This window comes from Salminus brasiliensis, chromosome 1, assembly GCF_030463535.1.
Source record: "Salminus brasiliensis chromosome 1, fSalBra1.hap2, whole genome shotgun sequence".
In the NCBI taxonomy this organism is placed as follows: Eukaryota; Metazoa; Chordata; class Actinopteri; order Characiformes; family Bryconidae; genus Salminus; species Salminus brasiliensis.
Window position 1 is genome coordinate 47,732,844 of NC_132878.1, and position 15,435 is coordinate 47,748,278.

The 15,435-nt window shown below is 38.6% G+C and overlaps 1 protein-coding gene across 1 annotated transcript; it reads left to right on the forward strand.

The window, feature by feature from the left end:
- The first annotated feature begins 559 nt into the window (after nucleotides 1-559).
- Nucleotides 560-13,145, forward strand: nmbr (neuromedin B receptor). The gene is made up of 3 exons (XM_072695964.1): nucleotides 560-980; nucleotides 10,884-11,229; nucleotides 12,762-13,145. Exons 1-3 carry the CDS (start codon nucleotides 580-582, stop codon nucleotides 13,143-13,145), a joined length of 1,131 nt encoding a protein of 376 aa, XP_072552065.1. The 5' UTR covers nucleotides 560-579.
- The last annotated feature ends 2,290 nt before the right edge of the window (nucleotides 13,146-15,435 follow it).

Consider the following 15,435-nt stretch of genomic DNA (forward strand, 5'->3'; position numbering starts at 1 on the left):
CTCTTTTATAATTAAACAGGATGTACTTGATCTCTGTTTTGATTGGCTGTTAGAGCTGAAATCCTTTTTACAACTTTAATTTTGTTTTAATTGGATATTTTTGCAGATTTGTTTCCATATATTGAACGCATGTACAAGGGAGTTAAACGTTTTCATATGTACAAGGTACTTTTGTTTACACAAAAACAATGAATGGATATTTGTGCAGCTAAGTACACCACCTTTCCATACACACTCTTGGCCTCAAGGAATTGTAGGAAAATCTGGGAAATAGCTTTAATCGACAATGAACGTCTACTTGTGTGTAGGGTCTTAAAATGTAAAAGGTTTCGCATCGATGTTTTTTTCAATCGCTCATCGCGTGTCCTGAAGCAATGACTCCCACCCCCATTCTTTCCCCCCACCCACACCCACCCCACCCCACCCCACCAGTCAGACCGTGCAAGTTGCAAATCGTTCATTTCAGCACCAGCGCGGAGCGGACAGCACCACTTCTCCAACCTTCTCCCAGAGGAGCTTCAAGTCCCTCCAGTTCCATCTCACTCCGATCAAGTCCCACATCCTCCTGTGCCCGAAAGAATGGACGATACTTTAAACACGTCTTTTTCTAACGACATTCCCGACTACAACAACTTCACCGACGAGTGGGTCCCTGATGGAAGAGAGACCATCCATTTCATCATCCGCTGCGTGATCCCCTCGGTCTACATACTTATCATAACAGTTGGCTTGCTGGGCAACATCACGCTCGTCAAAATATTCATCACCACCAGCGCCATGCGCAGCGTGCCCAACATCTTCATCTCCAGCCTGGCCGTGGGCGACCTCCTGCTGTTGGTCACTTGCGTCCCGGTGGACGCGTTCAGGTACTTCTTTGAGGAGTGGATCTTCGGCACCGTAGCCTGCAAGCTCATCCCGGTCATTCAGCTCACTTCCGTCGGGGTCTCCGTGTTCACCCTGACGGCACTTAGCGCCGACAGGTAAGAACAGAATCACTTTTAAAAGTCTTTAGGCTGTTCCCAATTTCCAGCTAGCTGCTTTTGTGACTCCCTACAACAAGGTTGGGAAACGCCGAGCGCTTTTCCAAGCTCTGCTTTGCCCTCTTATTACAAACTAACCGCGCAATATTTGAGCTTTTTAATAGTTATTTAAGACCTCAGCAAAGGAAAAATGGCGCACCGTCACTCCAAATATGGCATTCAGTAATGTGTATTCAAACAAATAGACTGAAAATGTAAAAGCCATGTCTTTTTTTTTTTGGTAAAGGCAGTGTGTCTTGATGGCGACATCTGACAGCTAAAAGATGTTTAAATGATTCTTCAATTATTCTTTGTCAGATTAATTGGTTAATAAAATAAATCTAAATAGCACAAGAAGAACTGTCAAAGAATACTGAAATGTACTATATATATATATAAAACCTGTTTTGAGGTTATATCACTGACCCTTATTCAACATTCTCATCCCAAGGGTTTATTAATAACTTAAAGAGGATTTGATCTTGACGTTGGGACACTTTTGTTTTACTTTCTTTTTTAAAAAAAGGGTCCATATGGTCCACATATTCTTGTCAATGAACTACTCATGCTTTGTCGCGTTATCAATCCAATCACAATGACTTTTTCTGAGGCTATTTTCTGGTCACAACATCAGAGAGATATTACAGTTTTTCCTCAATTGCTTTGGTGCATTTCTCAGATCAGACCTTAAATTTTCACGGTCAACGGTTAGTTCAACCTCCACAAGATTTAGTCATTTGTGCACATCATAGTAGCAGTTTCTCATTGCTTCCAACAAAATGCAAATGCCACACAATTCTCTGCAGTTTTATACATTATCATTTTCTTATGTCATGTCAGTCAATGAACTATACTTATGAATGCTGAATAGTCATTCCCTATGAAACGAATAGTTCTCATTTCATTGCTTACATCATTACATACAAAATTGTTGAACTAGTTGTCAAAATCAGTCAAAACAAATCATTTCTTTATCATTTTTCCTGAAAATGTCAAATGTCTCCCACATTGAACTATTTCTCTCAGCATTCACTAATGAGGAGTGTTAGAAGCATTAGTTAGTAACCAATGATAAGCCACTTCTCCATAGTTACTTAGAGCTGAATTCCATGAACCCTCAATTAGCAAGAAAATATGAACCGAGCAGGACAAAGTGTGTACCATTTCAACAATACTGGACACAGAAATGGAAGGTCAGCAACACGGAACAGGGGCAAGGATGCGTGGAGGAAGGGGACAAAACAGGGGAAGGAAGAAGAGACCAAGTACATAGGCAGATTACTGATGAAATTAGGGTTACAATTGTGAACCATGTAGTCAATTACGGCCTCACAATGGCTGAGACTGGTCGAAGGGTGCAGCCAAATGTTGGGAGAACCACTGTAAATTCAATTATATTATCGTCGGGAGAACAGGTGTGTATATTGGACAGTAATTCAGCACTAAACAATCTGCACTACTTTACTGTCCTACATGAAGCTACATGACAAGAATTTTACATTTAGACAGATTTACTGTATTTTAGTGTAAAGTACTGTTACAGTAAAGATTTACCATATTTACAGTATGGCACTGTACTGCAGCATTTTACAAGTGGGAGGAATTGTGCATTATGTTACACAGGAAAAGGTGTTATAGTCTCTCTCTTTCTCTCTCTTCTGGTATAAAGCATGTACTGGAGTTGGAGTCACCATGATGACTTTTTCACAGTGGAAATCTGTCACAGTGAAAACATGACAAAGCCATTTGGCCATCGTGTTCATAAACAATGATGTCAGGACTTTTTTATTTTGATGACACTTTCTTAGACATGAATACTTGCTTGTGAGGAATGAATTATCGCTTTTGCAGGTCATCAACTGGGTTTTGCAGTTTGTACTAATTATTTTGAGAAATGCACTTACTCTTGTGCAAATGTTAATAGTGATGTGAGAAATGCACCAACGAGACTGAGAAAAACTGTAAACTAAATAATATTATGAGTAACTTCAATACACACAATGAATTTTCAGCCAGGGTCTAAATACTTAATACTTAATACTTCAATTTGTAAAAAAAAACTAAACAAAAAAGAAAACAGATTATTACAACTTTTCTGATGTTACATTTTCCAAATCTAATTGAATGCTTTTATAAGAATCCACAGAACACCTGCAATTGTGCAAGCCAGTTGCAGTTGTAATTAGTTGATTCTCTCATTGCTTCACATTATGACAATATACATCAAACATAGACCACTTTATATTAAATGTTTAAGCCTCTAAAAGCCTCTTTTTTTATTTGATGAAGACAAATATATGCAGTAATGCAAGGCAAAATAGTCCCCAAAGAAAATGTCCATTCACCACCATTATCAACATCACATGTAGAATCTAAGAGATATTAGGTTTACTGGTCATTTTGAATAGTAAATATTCATTATGCTCTTCCAGCATCAGGCATCCTTGCTTGCCTCAAAAAGTCAGTGGATGTTCATTAGTAATAATGAATAGAACGGATGAATAAAGGAACTTGTTTGTTCCATGTTTTGCGGACATTTGGAAGGCTTTACAGGTCATTAGGGAGGGGTTCTTTGCCTTCACCTCATTATTTAGATTTTTGGATGCTCAGTCTGCAATAAATAATCTGATTAAAACGTGCTTTGGGGCGATAATTGACCAAATGTGTCCTGAGCTGAACAGACACCCTGGGTCTGTTGGGAAGATCTGGTCATGTTTTTTTAAAGGACTGCGTCAGGCACTATGGACCTTCCATCCATAACTCACAAAAAATGAATGTGTCCTGGTCTGCATTGATAAAAATGAAAGTTCTTGTAGGATTTTAGATAATCCTCGAGTCAGCTCAGCGTGACTGACTGTTCGCCAACCTGATCGCTTGAAGATGACTGCATACTTTAACAACATCTTGCTAGTGTAAAGTGAGCCTAAGTGAAACGCATTTTCTGCATGGTTACACATGTTCCCATCACTTCTTTCCTCTGCATCTAGACATGCTCATCATCTGGGAAGGGGGGTGGAGGGGCTCTAGAAAAAAGGTCATGACCGTTTCTAACATCCTCACAGCAGCCTGCCTGTTTGTTGTCTGAGGCTGCTCTCTCTTTGCTGAAAGTTAATTTCTGTCATGATGACTTTGATGCTGCCTTTGGGCAATAGTGCCGCTTGGTTATTGATCTAAGGTCTATGTTATCAGCGTTACCTATCAGAATCGGTCAACAAGAAAACAACAGTTCTTGGACAGGGATTGTTTGATTCTTGGGCATAGATTGTGTGATGCCTTGAGCATCAAATGCAGTCTGGTAAATTCACACTCAGATTATGTCAGTAATTCCTAAATTGTGTCCTTGTTGAAGGCAATATTTGACAACTTTACAATTACCAATAAATGTACTAATTAGACAAGATACCTAATTGGCTACTGATGGAACTCATCCCAAGCTTAATGTGATGCTTAGAATGATAAGCAATAGGCCTCCAAACTACCTCACAGTATTTCTCCTATGCTAGTGAAAGACACAGCAAGATGGTGTAAATGATCTCAGTCTATATATGAGAATTGAATATAATAATAGGTTCATAGGTTCAAATAAGAGGTTATTAGGACATTTAGTGCAATAATGTGTGCACTGTTTACTACTCCAATCTGTGATACTGGGACCATAAGGAGAAGTAATACTTTTTGTGCAGCTGTTTTGCAGACCATTAACTCTTTTAATTTGACCCTAATCAAAGTATATTTAACATTTAAAGCAATACTATGTAGCATGCTTACTTTAAAATCATCCTGATGCTCCACTGACTTGCCAGACACTGCTGTATGTAACTTGGTAAAGCAGGCAGGAAAATGCTTGCGAGAACTTGTGTAATTTTTGTTTAACTTGTTAATTGTGTAAAATACTGTAAAATTGCTCTAGTCCACATGCTTCTTTACCTTTTAGTGACTGTTCTGTATCTCTCAACTCTTTCAGAAATGCATCCTTTAAAGGGTGCTCCAAGCGTGACTTAAGGAGAAGAAATACTTGCATAACATTGGTTTAACATATAAGTAAAATAAATTATACCGAGAAATATGCAGCCAATGCTGACAGAGGTGTCCATACCTTTAATTTCCAAAATAAACCTTTGCTAACAAATTGGGCATAAAATCACCATGGGCAAAGTTAAGACCACAACGTTTGGACGAGCTAGAGTGGCATTTGTGATTTAGTCATCCAACTAATCATTCAACATCTGTACCTGATCTTACTAGGTCACCTGTGGCTCATTTGAATGACACCCTGCCCTCAAATCTTCTAAAATATAGTGTAAAGTGTAAAATTCCCTAATAATGCTCTTGATTTCAGAAGAAGAGTTTTGTCTGAAAATGTGTGCTGTTTCTATGAATAAATGTTATTCCGTCATTGTGTTATGCAGTATTATGCAGTGATCCTATCACTAGTAGGGTCATTTCTCCAAGGGTCAAACATATGGGTTCAAAAAGGGCAGCAGCTGCTCACTCATGTGTGTATCAAGCCATCTGAGTATATGTCCGTGAGCTGAAGCATGATAGAAAATGAGTTATTTATATGCTGGCTAGTGATGCCTTTAAAGCTTTGAAAGAATCTTATTACCACTCTACTCTAGTCCTGGCACCCATGCATGAAACACAATCAAACCAATTTGCATCGTCACACTGAATCCACATGTCCAGCTCAGCCTTGTTTACCTCAAGTGTTGGTAGCGGCTATCCCATGCATCGACTTGCCTTAGGCAGCCTGGTTCATGATCGTTGAGGGGGCAAAGAAGCAGCAGGGGGCAGTGGAGCCTGCTGCCTACATAAGGACAATGCCAAACAATATTCACTTCACAGATGGCTGCAGCAGAACTGATGAATAAAGAAGAAAAAGCCATAGAGTAAGCCAGGTATTTTTTAAAGACAGATGCACTGAATATACTTGCTTAAACTTTGTACATTTTTGCATATAGTATATTTCTATTTTTAGTGCACTTAACACATTTCCAAATGAATTTGATATATTAGTTTATTGTGTAATGTAATTTGTGGTGAGGTCCAAAAACTTTTTTTATATTGTGTCACATGTTTAAGTGACACAATTTTTGCCATTTGTCTTTAGTACACCAACTTGATAGATTTGAAATTAAACAACCAATTTATGATTAACATGTAGACTTTCAGGTTTCATGACACATTTATGACAAATTAAGAACATAACAGTGAGTTGATTCCAAGAATTTACGTTTGGTAGCATGGGAACTCTTAATATGTTGTGCAAAAAGATGTTAGTGCAATACAGACCATCAGTAGACTGAAACAAAAACCCCCAAAAATCATCCCAGAGAAATAGCAGATACTTTTTCAGTGCACAAATGAACAGTGTAATAGGAGGAGGAATACATTAGTGAGCTCAAAACCACTAAAAAGACAACAAAAATGGATAACCTCAGAAAAGAACAGAAGAGTCATGTTATACTCTCAAAGAAGGAGACATATCACTGTAAAGATTAACTTGAATACAGAGAAAGAAAGAGGGGTAATCATAATCTGAAGCATATCTGTCAAACATAAGGAGGCATTTTTTTCACCTGGGCATGTGTGGCTGTTAATAGAGCAGAAACACTGGTATTTAAGTTTTAGTTGTTTGTTATCTACTGATAAAGGTAGCAGGGTAATAACTTTGCCGAGTGATACTTTCTGGTCACATTCAGTCAAATACTGCAGAACATGGTGAATTTAAAGTAAGTGAGAAAAAGAGCAAATATTGGAAATATTTTTGTTAAACCCCTTGAAATAAAGCTGAAAGTATGCACTTCAATCACATCTTGATTGCCTTAGTTCAAATACACAGAGGTGGTGTCACCAAATACCCATGGATCTGACAATGTTTCTTGTATTTCTGTATTCCCTATGTACTACAAGGTACTGTGAGGTACTATAAAGAATTAATGCCATAGAAAAACTTTTTTGGAAGAACAGTTCAGTGGATTGTTGTAGCATGAATGTAGATAGATAGACAAACAGACAGACAGATAAATAGATACATGGATAGATAGATAGATAGATAAATGTGCTTTATTAATCCGCAAGTGGAAATTGAGTGCGCTACACAGAATAACAACACCTAATTACACACACCACAAATGACATATACACCCAGTGCAAAGACATCAGTGCATAAACATGACAAGGTTCAGAGACATCAGCCGAAATGCTTACATTCAGCGGTGTGTGGGAGGTGGATTATTGAGGGTTAATGTGAATCATTCAGTGGTGTGTGGGAAATGGATTATTGTTCATGTGGAAATTAAAAAAGTTTAATGTTTTCATTCTAAACTCGAAAAGTACCTAATCAATTTCCCACATATTTTTTTTTTCTCAGCTGGCTAGGTCCTTAGGTTTCACATTAAAGAATCGCTTTTCAATTTGAGTGGAATATCTGAAAAATATCATCACTAGGAAGATGTGTTGTCCCATTGTGGAGAAAGAGAACATGTTTGACTTAAATCATTTATAAAGCTTGGTCATTTAGGATTGCAGACATTGCACTTCCCATCTGTGTTTCTCTCTTTTTCTCTCTCCCTCTTTCTCATCTTGCTCCCAACTCCACTGTGATTTCTTTTACTCACTTAAAAGCAAAAAAGAAACATTGGAAATAAGAAAATAAACTATTCAGACACCCTCTAATAAAAATGTAAACTGTCCAGCTGTGAGCTTTTTCCTATAATCATTCAAGTTGTATGTTGTGTTTCCATTTCTTTAAATGAAGTTTACAGATGAAACAGATTAGAAAAAAGGGTTTAAATATTGTATTACATTTATTCTCGTGATGAAAGATTAATTTTGCTTTCAGTTGAATGCACTTATTGCTTAACTGAACTTGACAAAGATATGAATACAAGTGTTGTTGGTACATACATTTAAGAACTACGTAAAGAACATAATCTTTACATCTGTCTATGTGTCATGATCCACTCGGTCTGACAATGACGGGAGAACACTCACAGGGGATGGACCAAAGCGAGGAGTTTATTGGCAACAATAAACCATGAACAAAACAGAAATGCAGCACCAATTACGAGGGATAAGGAAGAACTTAAACAAAACCGAGACAAACAATACTGGGCAAACCAAAAGAACACACCTGGGGCTGGTGAGGCACTAGGGCAGTGCTAGCTGCCGGGGCTGAGCCAATACCGTTACTCAGAAACATAAACTTCCAAGCCGAGCCTGGGAAAACTATAAACTAGGACATAAAGAGTAGCGCTAGTCAGGCGCATTGAACTTACAAGACTTGAGAGCGTGAGGAGTCAGCCGCCAAACCTAGACGACTGTTCCGGTCCAACGGTGAGGAGAGCTAACTGCTGAAACAAGCTGGAGAGTCGCTCACTCCCGAAGCTCCGGGACCCCAGCTTGCTGAACCTAAGAAGCCTGGCGAAAGATCGCCACAGACCTGCAGTAGCTCCCTATTGGACCCTGTGGCAAGAGCAGCCTAGCAAGTTAGCTTCCCCTGCTAAGCTAGCTAGGTAGAGAGAGAGTCCTCTGTACGAGGATGAACTCTACAGACCAGACCGGTGAATACTGAGTCTCTACCGTTAACTGAATAACCTGGGTGCATGTGGTGCACTCAGGGTAATCCTCGGCAACCGGCAGCTGGCACTATCCCTACTTAAATACACCAGCCCACAGGTGTAACACATTAGCCAAACAATGAACAGACACATGACAAACGCAACCTAAAACCAAGATGGCGACGATGGGTTTCAACACAAAGTTGAGAGCATAAAAGTCCAGAGCATAACAAAACATGACATGACTTTTAAGGGGGAGTTCTTGATCACCTGTGAGCCGCGGCCCGAGACTGCCCCTGGGGCGGGCGCGGCGGCGCGGGCGTGACACTATGTCTGTGTTTGTGTCTCCTTTTTCTTACCTGGTCATTTCTGTGTCACCCCAGCTGCGGCCATGTGCCTTTGTGTTTGTTTGTTTTTTCTGCCTCTTTATCTTGCCTACATGTGACCTGTCATTTGCCCTGCCCTGTGATTGCATGGTTTCTTTGTGTAATGCAGGGATGGGGAACTGAGGGTGAGATTCCAGCACAGTTTGCTGATTTCCCAGATCTAATATACATCCTCACCTCTAATATGAACTCTCTGGTTTGCATCGAAAACATTATAGATTTGTGTTTTTGTTTTGTTTTAGTTTAATACTTTGTTCAGGTATTGTTTTTCTAACAAATCAATAATAACTGTGTTCTGACAGTGATTTCTGGAATTACGGATTGATTTCAATCTCACACAATTGGCCCTGATAACAACACTGTTCAGACTATTTTATCTAGTTAAACAGTAGCAGTGCCTCTGTACAGTTAAAATCCCAGAGACCCTAAATAGACTTATATTTATAATAGACTTAGATTTGACGCCTTGAAACTGACGCGAGGGTTTGCACTGCAGAACTCTTGCAGAGCAGGTACAGCTCTCTGCAAGGTTGTGTCAAGTATAAACGTCAATAGCATATCATATAGGTTTGTGTGCCATCTGTGGTGTCATGGATGACTCCTTGCTGCAAAAGTATAACTCTCTGGGCTAGTGGACACTGAGGCAGGCTCATTATGACAAAGTGTCTGAATTAATTTATTGACTCATATGTTTTTACAGTGATCTATTTCAGTTTTTACAGCCATAGTTAAGACCAATGAGAATCAAATTAAATTATACTACCTCAACTTAATTATAGCTAGAACTCAATTAGAAAGCCTGTTTCGAATATTAATAGCATGTCAGAAGCCCAAAATTCTTTCACACATTGAATTTTGTCCAATTTTGTCTTCTCAATGATACACTATTGACAAAAAAACCCTGCTACTGTTCAGCTAGCCAGTAAGCTAAGCTAAAATGACACAAACACATTTCTTTCTTTGTGGTTTTTGTGAAGACGGATGAAGTTGGATGTTGTGGTGGTCATGTCACTGATTTATAATCTACAGACCTTGCATGTCCAATCCAATCATTATTGTTTTTGGAAGAGCCGTTTTCATGACACAAACTTCTCTTTATGCTGGCCTTTGCTGGTCAAGACCTTGAATGGATCGGATCTTGTTTACAGAGCAAACATCTGACAAATGTTTGCTACAGACTCATAGTAATTGCTATTTTCATAGTTAGATTTAAACTATTGCAGTATGGCACTAAAAATACAATTTAATCATCAAGTCATTAAGACAAATTCTTAATATGAAATTCAAGAACAATATAACCTTGTGTAGCTGAACCAGGCTTTTGAAATATGATACAAATTTGCTCTGAGAGTGGGCTGATAGCCAGCCAACAAATCTGGGAGAGCCGGACGTTATTACAGGATAAAGCAAATTACATGACGATGATTAGATAATAGGTTTATTCAAAAGGCAGAATTAGAGCAACTTGATGACAGCTGGATGTTTAAGTTGATTAACATGAAATAGTGCTGGAATCATGTTGACGGGGTGGAAGGCACAAATATTTCCAGTGAAAATGCGAATATAATAGAATTTAGCTCTCAGTAATGGTAAAATTCCATTTTAAGTTGTAAAAATCACAAACAGTCTTCCATCTCAAGCAAGGAAACATGCAGGGTGTTAGGCTGACCCAGCTTGTAAAAAGCAATCCCAAGTGCTTTTATGAAGAGAAGCCTCCCAAACCTCAGAAAACTCTCAGGGATTGAGGTCAAAATAGAATCAATTCTTACAAGCAGATAAGAAGCCAGGGTGATGCTCCTCAGGAGATGAGGAGATGATAAACCAAACCAATTGCCTGTCTCGTCCCCCCCTTACCAGGGAAAGGAGTCATGGCAATCAATATTCTAACTAGCTCTCTGCTACTCTTCCCCTCTCAGACACAAAGCCATTGTGAACCCTATGGACATCCAGACATCGAGCGCAGTGTTCTGGACCTGCCTGAAAGCCATCTCTATCTGGGTCATCTCTGTGCTGCTAGCTGTGCCCGAAGCTATCTTCTCCCAGGTGGTTCACATGACCGACAGGAATGTCACCTTTACGGCCTGTGTGCCCTATCCGTTATCCAATGAGATGCATCCAAAGATTCATTCCATCATGATCTTCCTGGTCTATTTCCTAATCCCCTTGGGCATCATCTCTGTGTACTACTACCACATTGCCAGAACACTAATCAAAAGTGCTCATGACATGCCAGGTGAGATCAGTGAGCACTCTAAACGCCAGGTAAGAGGCTTGTTGGGCTTTTTAAACAATGCTGTAAAAGAAATATGTTTGGCTCAATAAGGCAGTAGGGGATATGGCAGTACAGGTGCACCAGATGGTTCATAATATTTGAAAATATATATATATATATATTTTCTAAAAAAATAATAATTTATGTTGTGTTCAAAATCTTGAAGCTTTAAACATGTTCTTCTCACATAGCTTCTTTCCAAAAAAAATTCTCTACAGACTGTCATAGTCAGGAATAAGCAAAAAAACCCAAAAACATTTACATACATTTTAGTTTTTGGTTATGGTTAATATTTTAAATAACTTCAGAGTATGTAGAATATGATTCCTTTCATTGGATAGTCATTTAAAGTAATTTAGTGTTTTGGTGCATACACACATCATGGGCATGAATGTCAATAGTATATAAGTTGTCTTAACAGGTATATAATACCAACAACCAACTAAATAACCAATACAGTGCAACATCACTGGGTTGATTAAGACTGTCTTTTCTGAGAAGAAACCCAGAGTGCATACAGATTCCCAGATCACTTTTGAACTTTTTAGAAATTATCAGATCTATCAAATTATTACTCGACTGTTCGCAATAACAAACCTGAAGTTAGGTACAAAACAGTGCCGAAAAACATATGTTTGCATTTAAACAATATGTTTTTAATTTAATTTTTAACTCTTGTGGGAACTATTGACGCATGCCATTCTTTTTACACATCAGTTATTTTCTTTCCAGGTGTGCACAGAAGCATGCACACCAAGCTGTCTGTCTTGCAGTGATCTCAGTCATTCTTGTCTGTTTGCAACAAGATAAGGTGCAAACCTGTTTCGTCATTAGGTTGTAAACAGTTCTTTATTTTGAGTGAAAAACAAGGTATTACAAGTACATAAGGCATCACCCCTTCTTTGGTCATATCTGGCCTTCTGTGGTTTTCTAATATCAAACCTAATATAAGGATCTTTGTTGCACAAATAAAAATGTGTCTGTGGATATATACACAACATTTTCTAGAAATTGAAAGCTGCAGACTTTATATGTAGGTTTAATTTGAAATTTACTTGCTTCAGATTGATGTACTACAAAAACATTCTTAAAGTTCACATAATATACCACTTCACCACTTTCATCGTTCTGGCTGACCAATTACCACAAATGAACATACAGTATACTCAAACTCAGTGGCAGAACCAATCAAAGCCAAACCAATGCAACTAGTCACCATTTTTTACCAAACTATGTGAACTATTTTAAATGTCAGTTGCATTAGTCCTTTCTACAAGCACCTACCAAAGATAGACAGCAATGTTCGTCTCCCACCTTCCAGCTCTAGTGTCATTGGTAGATTATGTTGAAACAAATGCATGTAAAAAATGCTATGTAAGTATGTAAAAAAAATATTAGATTCTGTCTAATTAGAGAAATTATTTAACGAACCCTGGGAACAAAAAGAGAAATCAATTATTGATCTTGTATACATTTATCTAAGTGCTCTGTCTGTTTGCTTCTTTCTTTACCTCTTCCAAAGATGGAGACACGGAAACGGCTGGCAAAGATCGTCCTAGTGTTTGTAGGCCTGTTCGCACTATGCTGGTTCCCCAACCACGTGCTGTACATGTACCGGTCCTTCAACTACCGTCAGATTGACTCTTCACTCTTGCACCTCATCATCACGCTGCTGGCTCGTGTGCTCAGCTTTTCCAGCTCCTGCGTTAATCCCTTTGCCCTGTACCTGCTGAGTGAGAGCTTCCGCCGACACTTCAACAGCCACTTGACCTGCCGACGTCGTCAGTACCAGGAGCGCAGCTCCAGCTACCTCCAGAGTACCTCAGCCATCCGCATGACCTCCATCAAGAAGAGCAACCCTGCTGTGGCCAACGGCCAAAGCCACAAGCCTGGAGTTTACATCTAGGTATGGGTCCAAGGACAAAGAAGAGGAACTGCCAATTGTGGACACATTTTAGCCTAAATTGTTGCAGAGACTGTACCTAGTCAAGGACTACAGAATAAGTCCTATTCACCAGCTTGAACAATCTTTAAGCAATAGATTGGCTGAAATTTACACAGTTTCCCTTTAGCCTAAATGTAGTCTATCAACATTTTAAGTTTTTGACATTTGCTTATTTAGGAGGGCACTGGAACTATATGGCTATTGTAGCTTATAAGTAAGCTAGGATATATTGCATTTGCACATGACACAATAATTATTAAACATAGCATTTTTGTACAGGGCTGTAGATGTACTGCACTCTCATATAAATAGATGAATAAATAAATACAGCCAGGTCAATAAGTATTTGAACAGACCACGGAAACCTAAAATTATTTTCTTGGTGAAAGACAACATCTAGTCAAGTCAAGTCAACACTCTTAAAAATGTAGGTGTGTTATTGTCTAAGTCTACACACAGGAGAACAGCTGTAAAACGGCTATAGTTCCTAAAAAGCTAATGCGGTTAATTTTGTTAAACCCCTTAAATTAAGGCTGAAAGTCTACTCTTTAATCACATCTTGATTGCTTTATTCTATATCTACTGAGGTGGTCTGCAGAAGCAAAAATACAGAAACTGTGTCACTGTCCAAATGTTTTCACATGACTGTAAATTCATGAATACATTTAAAACCATATTACCTTAAAATATCACATCCTAAAGTTTTAGGCAATGCTCACTTCAAATCTGCATACAGATTTTGATTTAGATATTACTTTATTGATTATTTAGCACTAAATACAGAGACATGGAGAATGCTATTGCATTATACCCCTACTATCCACAATGGCTCTGATTACATGATGCATCTCAAAATTAAGTAAACAAATGCCATTTTTCCCCAACTGATTATTTTCCTGCCTGTTATCTCAAGGCATTTTGGATAACAGATGCTAAATCCGAATCGATGTGGCCCTTGCCAAAGACTGTTAGAAGGGTGCATGGAAAGTGCTCCTGAGCACACTTTTGACTGCCACAGTGAGATACGGGACAGCCTACTGCCTCGGGGTTCTTGCAGCCATGCTCAAATGAGAGCTGCAGGATGCAACTACACCATTAGGGACAGCGCAACATAATTACACACTTGCCTTAAAGCACATCAAGTTGTAAAATGAGGTAAGCTGAAAATCTAAAACAGCACTTGCAGCCATCCTGACAAAAGTATGTTCTCTGCGTATCAGTAACGGCATAGGTAAGTCTGTTTGAGGTTACCAAATAGCTCAGCATGCTTTGAATCAAGTGCGTGATGATTTAGCCTGCAGAGTGTGTGATGCTAATTGTTGTGCATAAGTTTCAATAATTTGTTACGTACATTAGTCATGCGGATCCTGTGCAAACCTACAGAAGCAAACTTCAGACATGAAAAATATGTCTTGACAGACTACTTTGAGGTAGAGGAAATCTGCATATTGGATTTTCCCCTAGACTACTGCTTTAAGAGAAGTGCTGTGATGCAAAAATGCACAGTGAACTTTAATGCAGTATGATGTTTATGCTTGCTATTATATAGTTACATTACAGAAGTCAATGCTTGAGTAACAAGGTCCCTATGTAAAGATTGTAAAACAGCCATAACATGACAGCCATGCTATACAGATTTATATATAGTATATAGTCGGATATAGTTAGAGGAGTGTTTTTGTAAATATTACATTCTTCTTCACTAATATAACTCACTTTAAATGCTTAGTTAATGAGAGAAGTAATTCTGAGCACCCTTAGACCTTCTGTGCTCCATTCATAAATGTTTTACTGACTACTATTCCTAACCAGAACTAATCCTTGTTTTCTGCAGTGAAAGTCCAATGTCTGCCTCTACAGAGCAACCAAAGTGTTAATGTTTCCAGTATAAATACAGATTGCACAATGCCACTTTTTCTTTTGTATTATTGACTTTGAAAGCTTGTACATCAGCCGATACCATGCCGATATTCTTTCTTTAATTTGTAGTAAGCTTTAAAATGAGTTTAATGGACACTTTTTAATTCATAGAAACATTTAAAAGTAGACTGTCATGCTCAAAACTCTACTACCCCAGAGCCAGCTAACAAAACGCTACCGATATGCCAACTCTAATTATAACACTCTAAGCCTGGATCTTTCTTTCCTGGTGTATTGAAGTGTGAGGAAGCCGTTATTTTTCAGTCATGTCAAGTCAAGTGCACTTAATACAAGGATTGAAGTCTTCAAGGTGCATCAAGCTAGTGCAGAG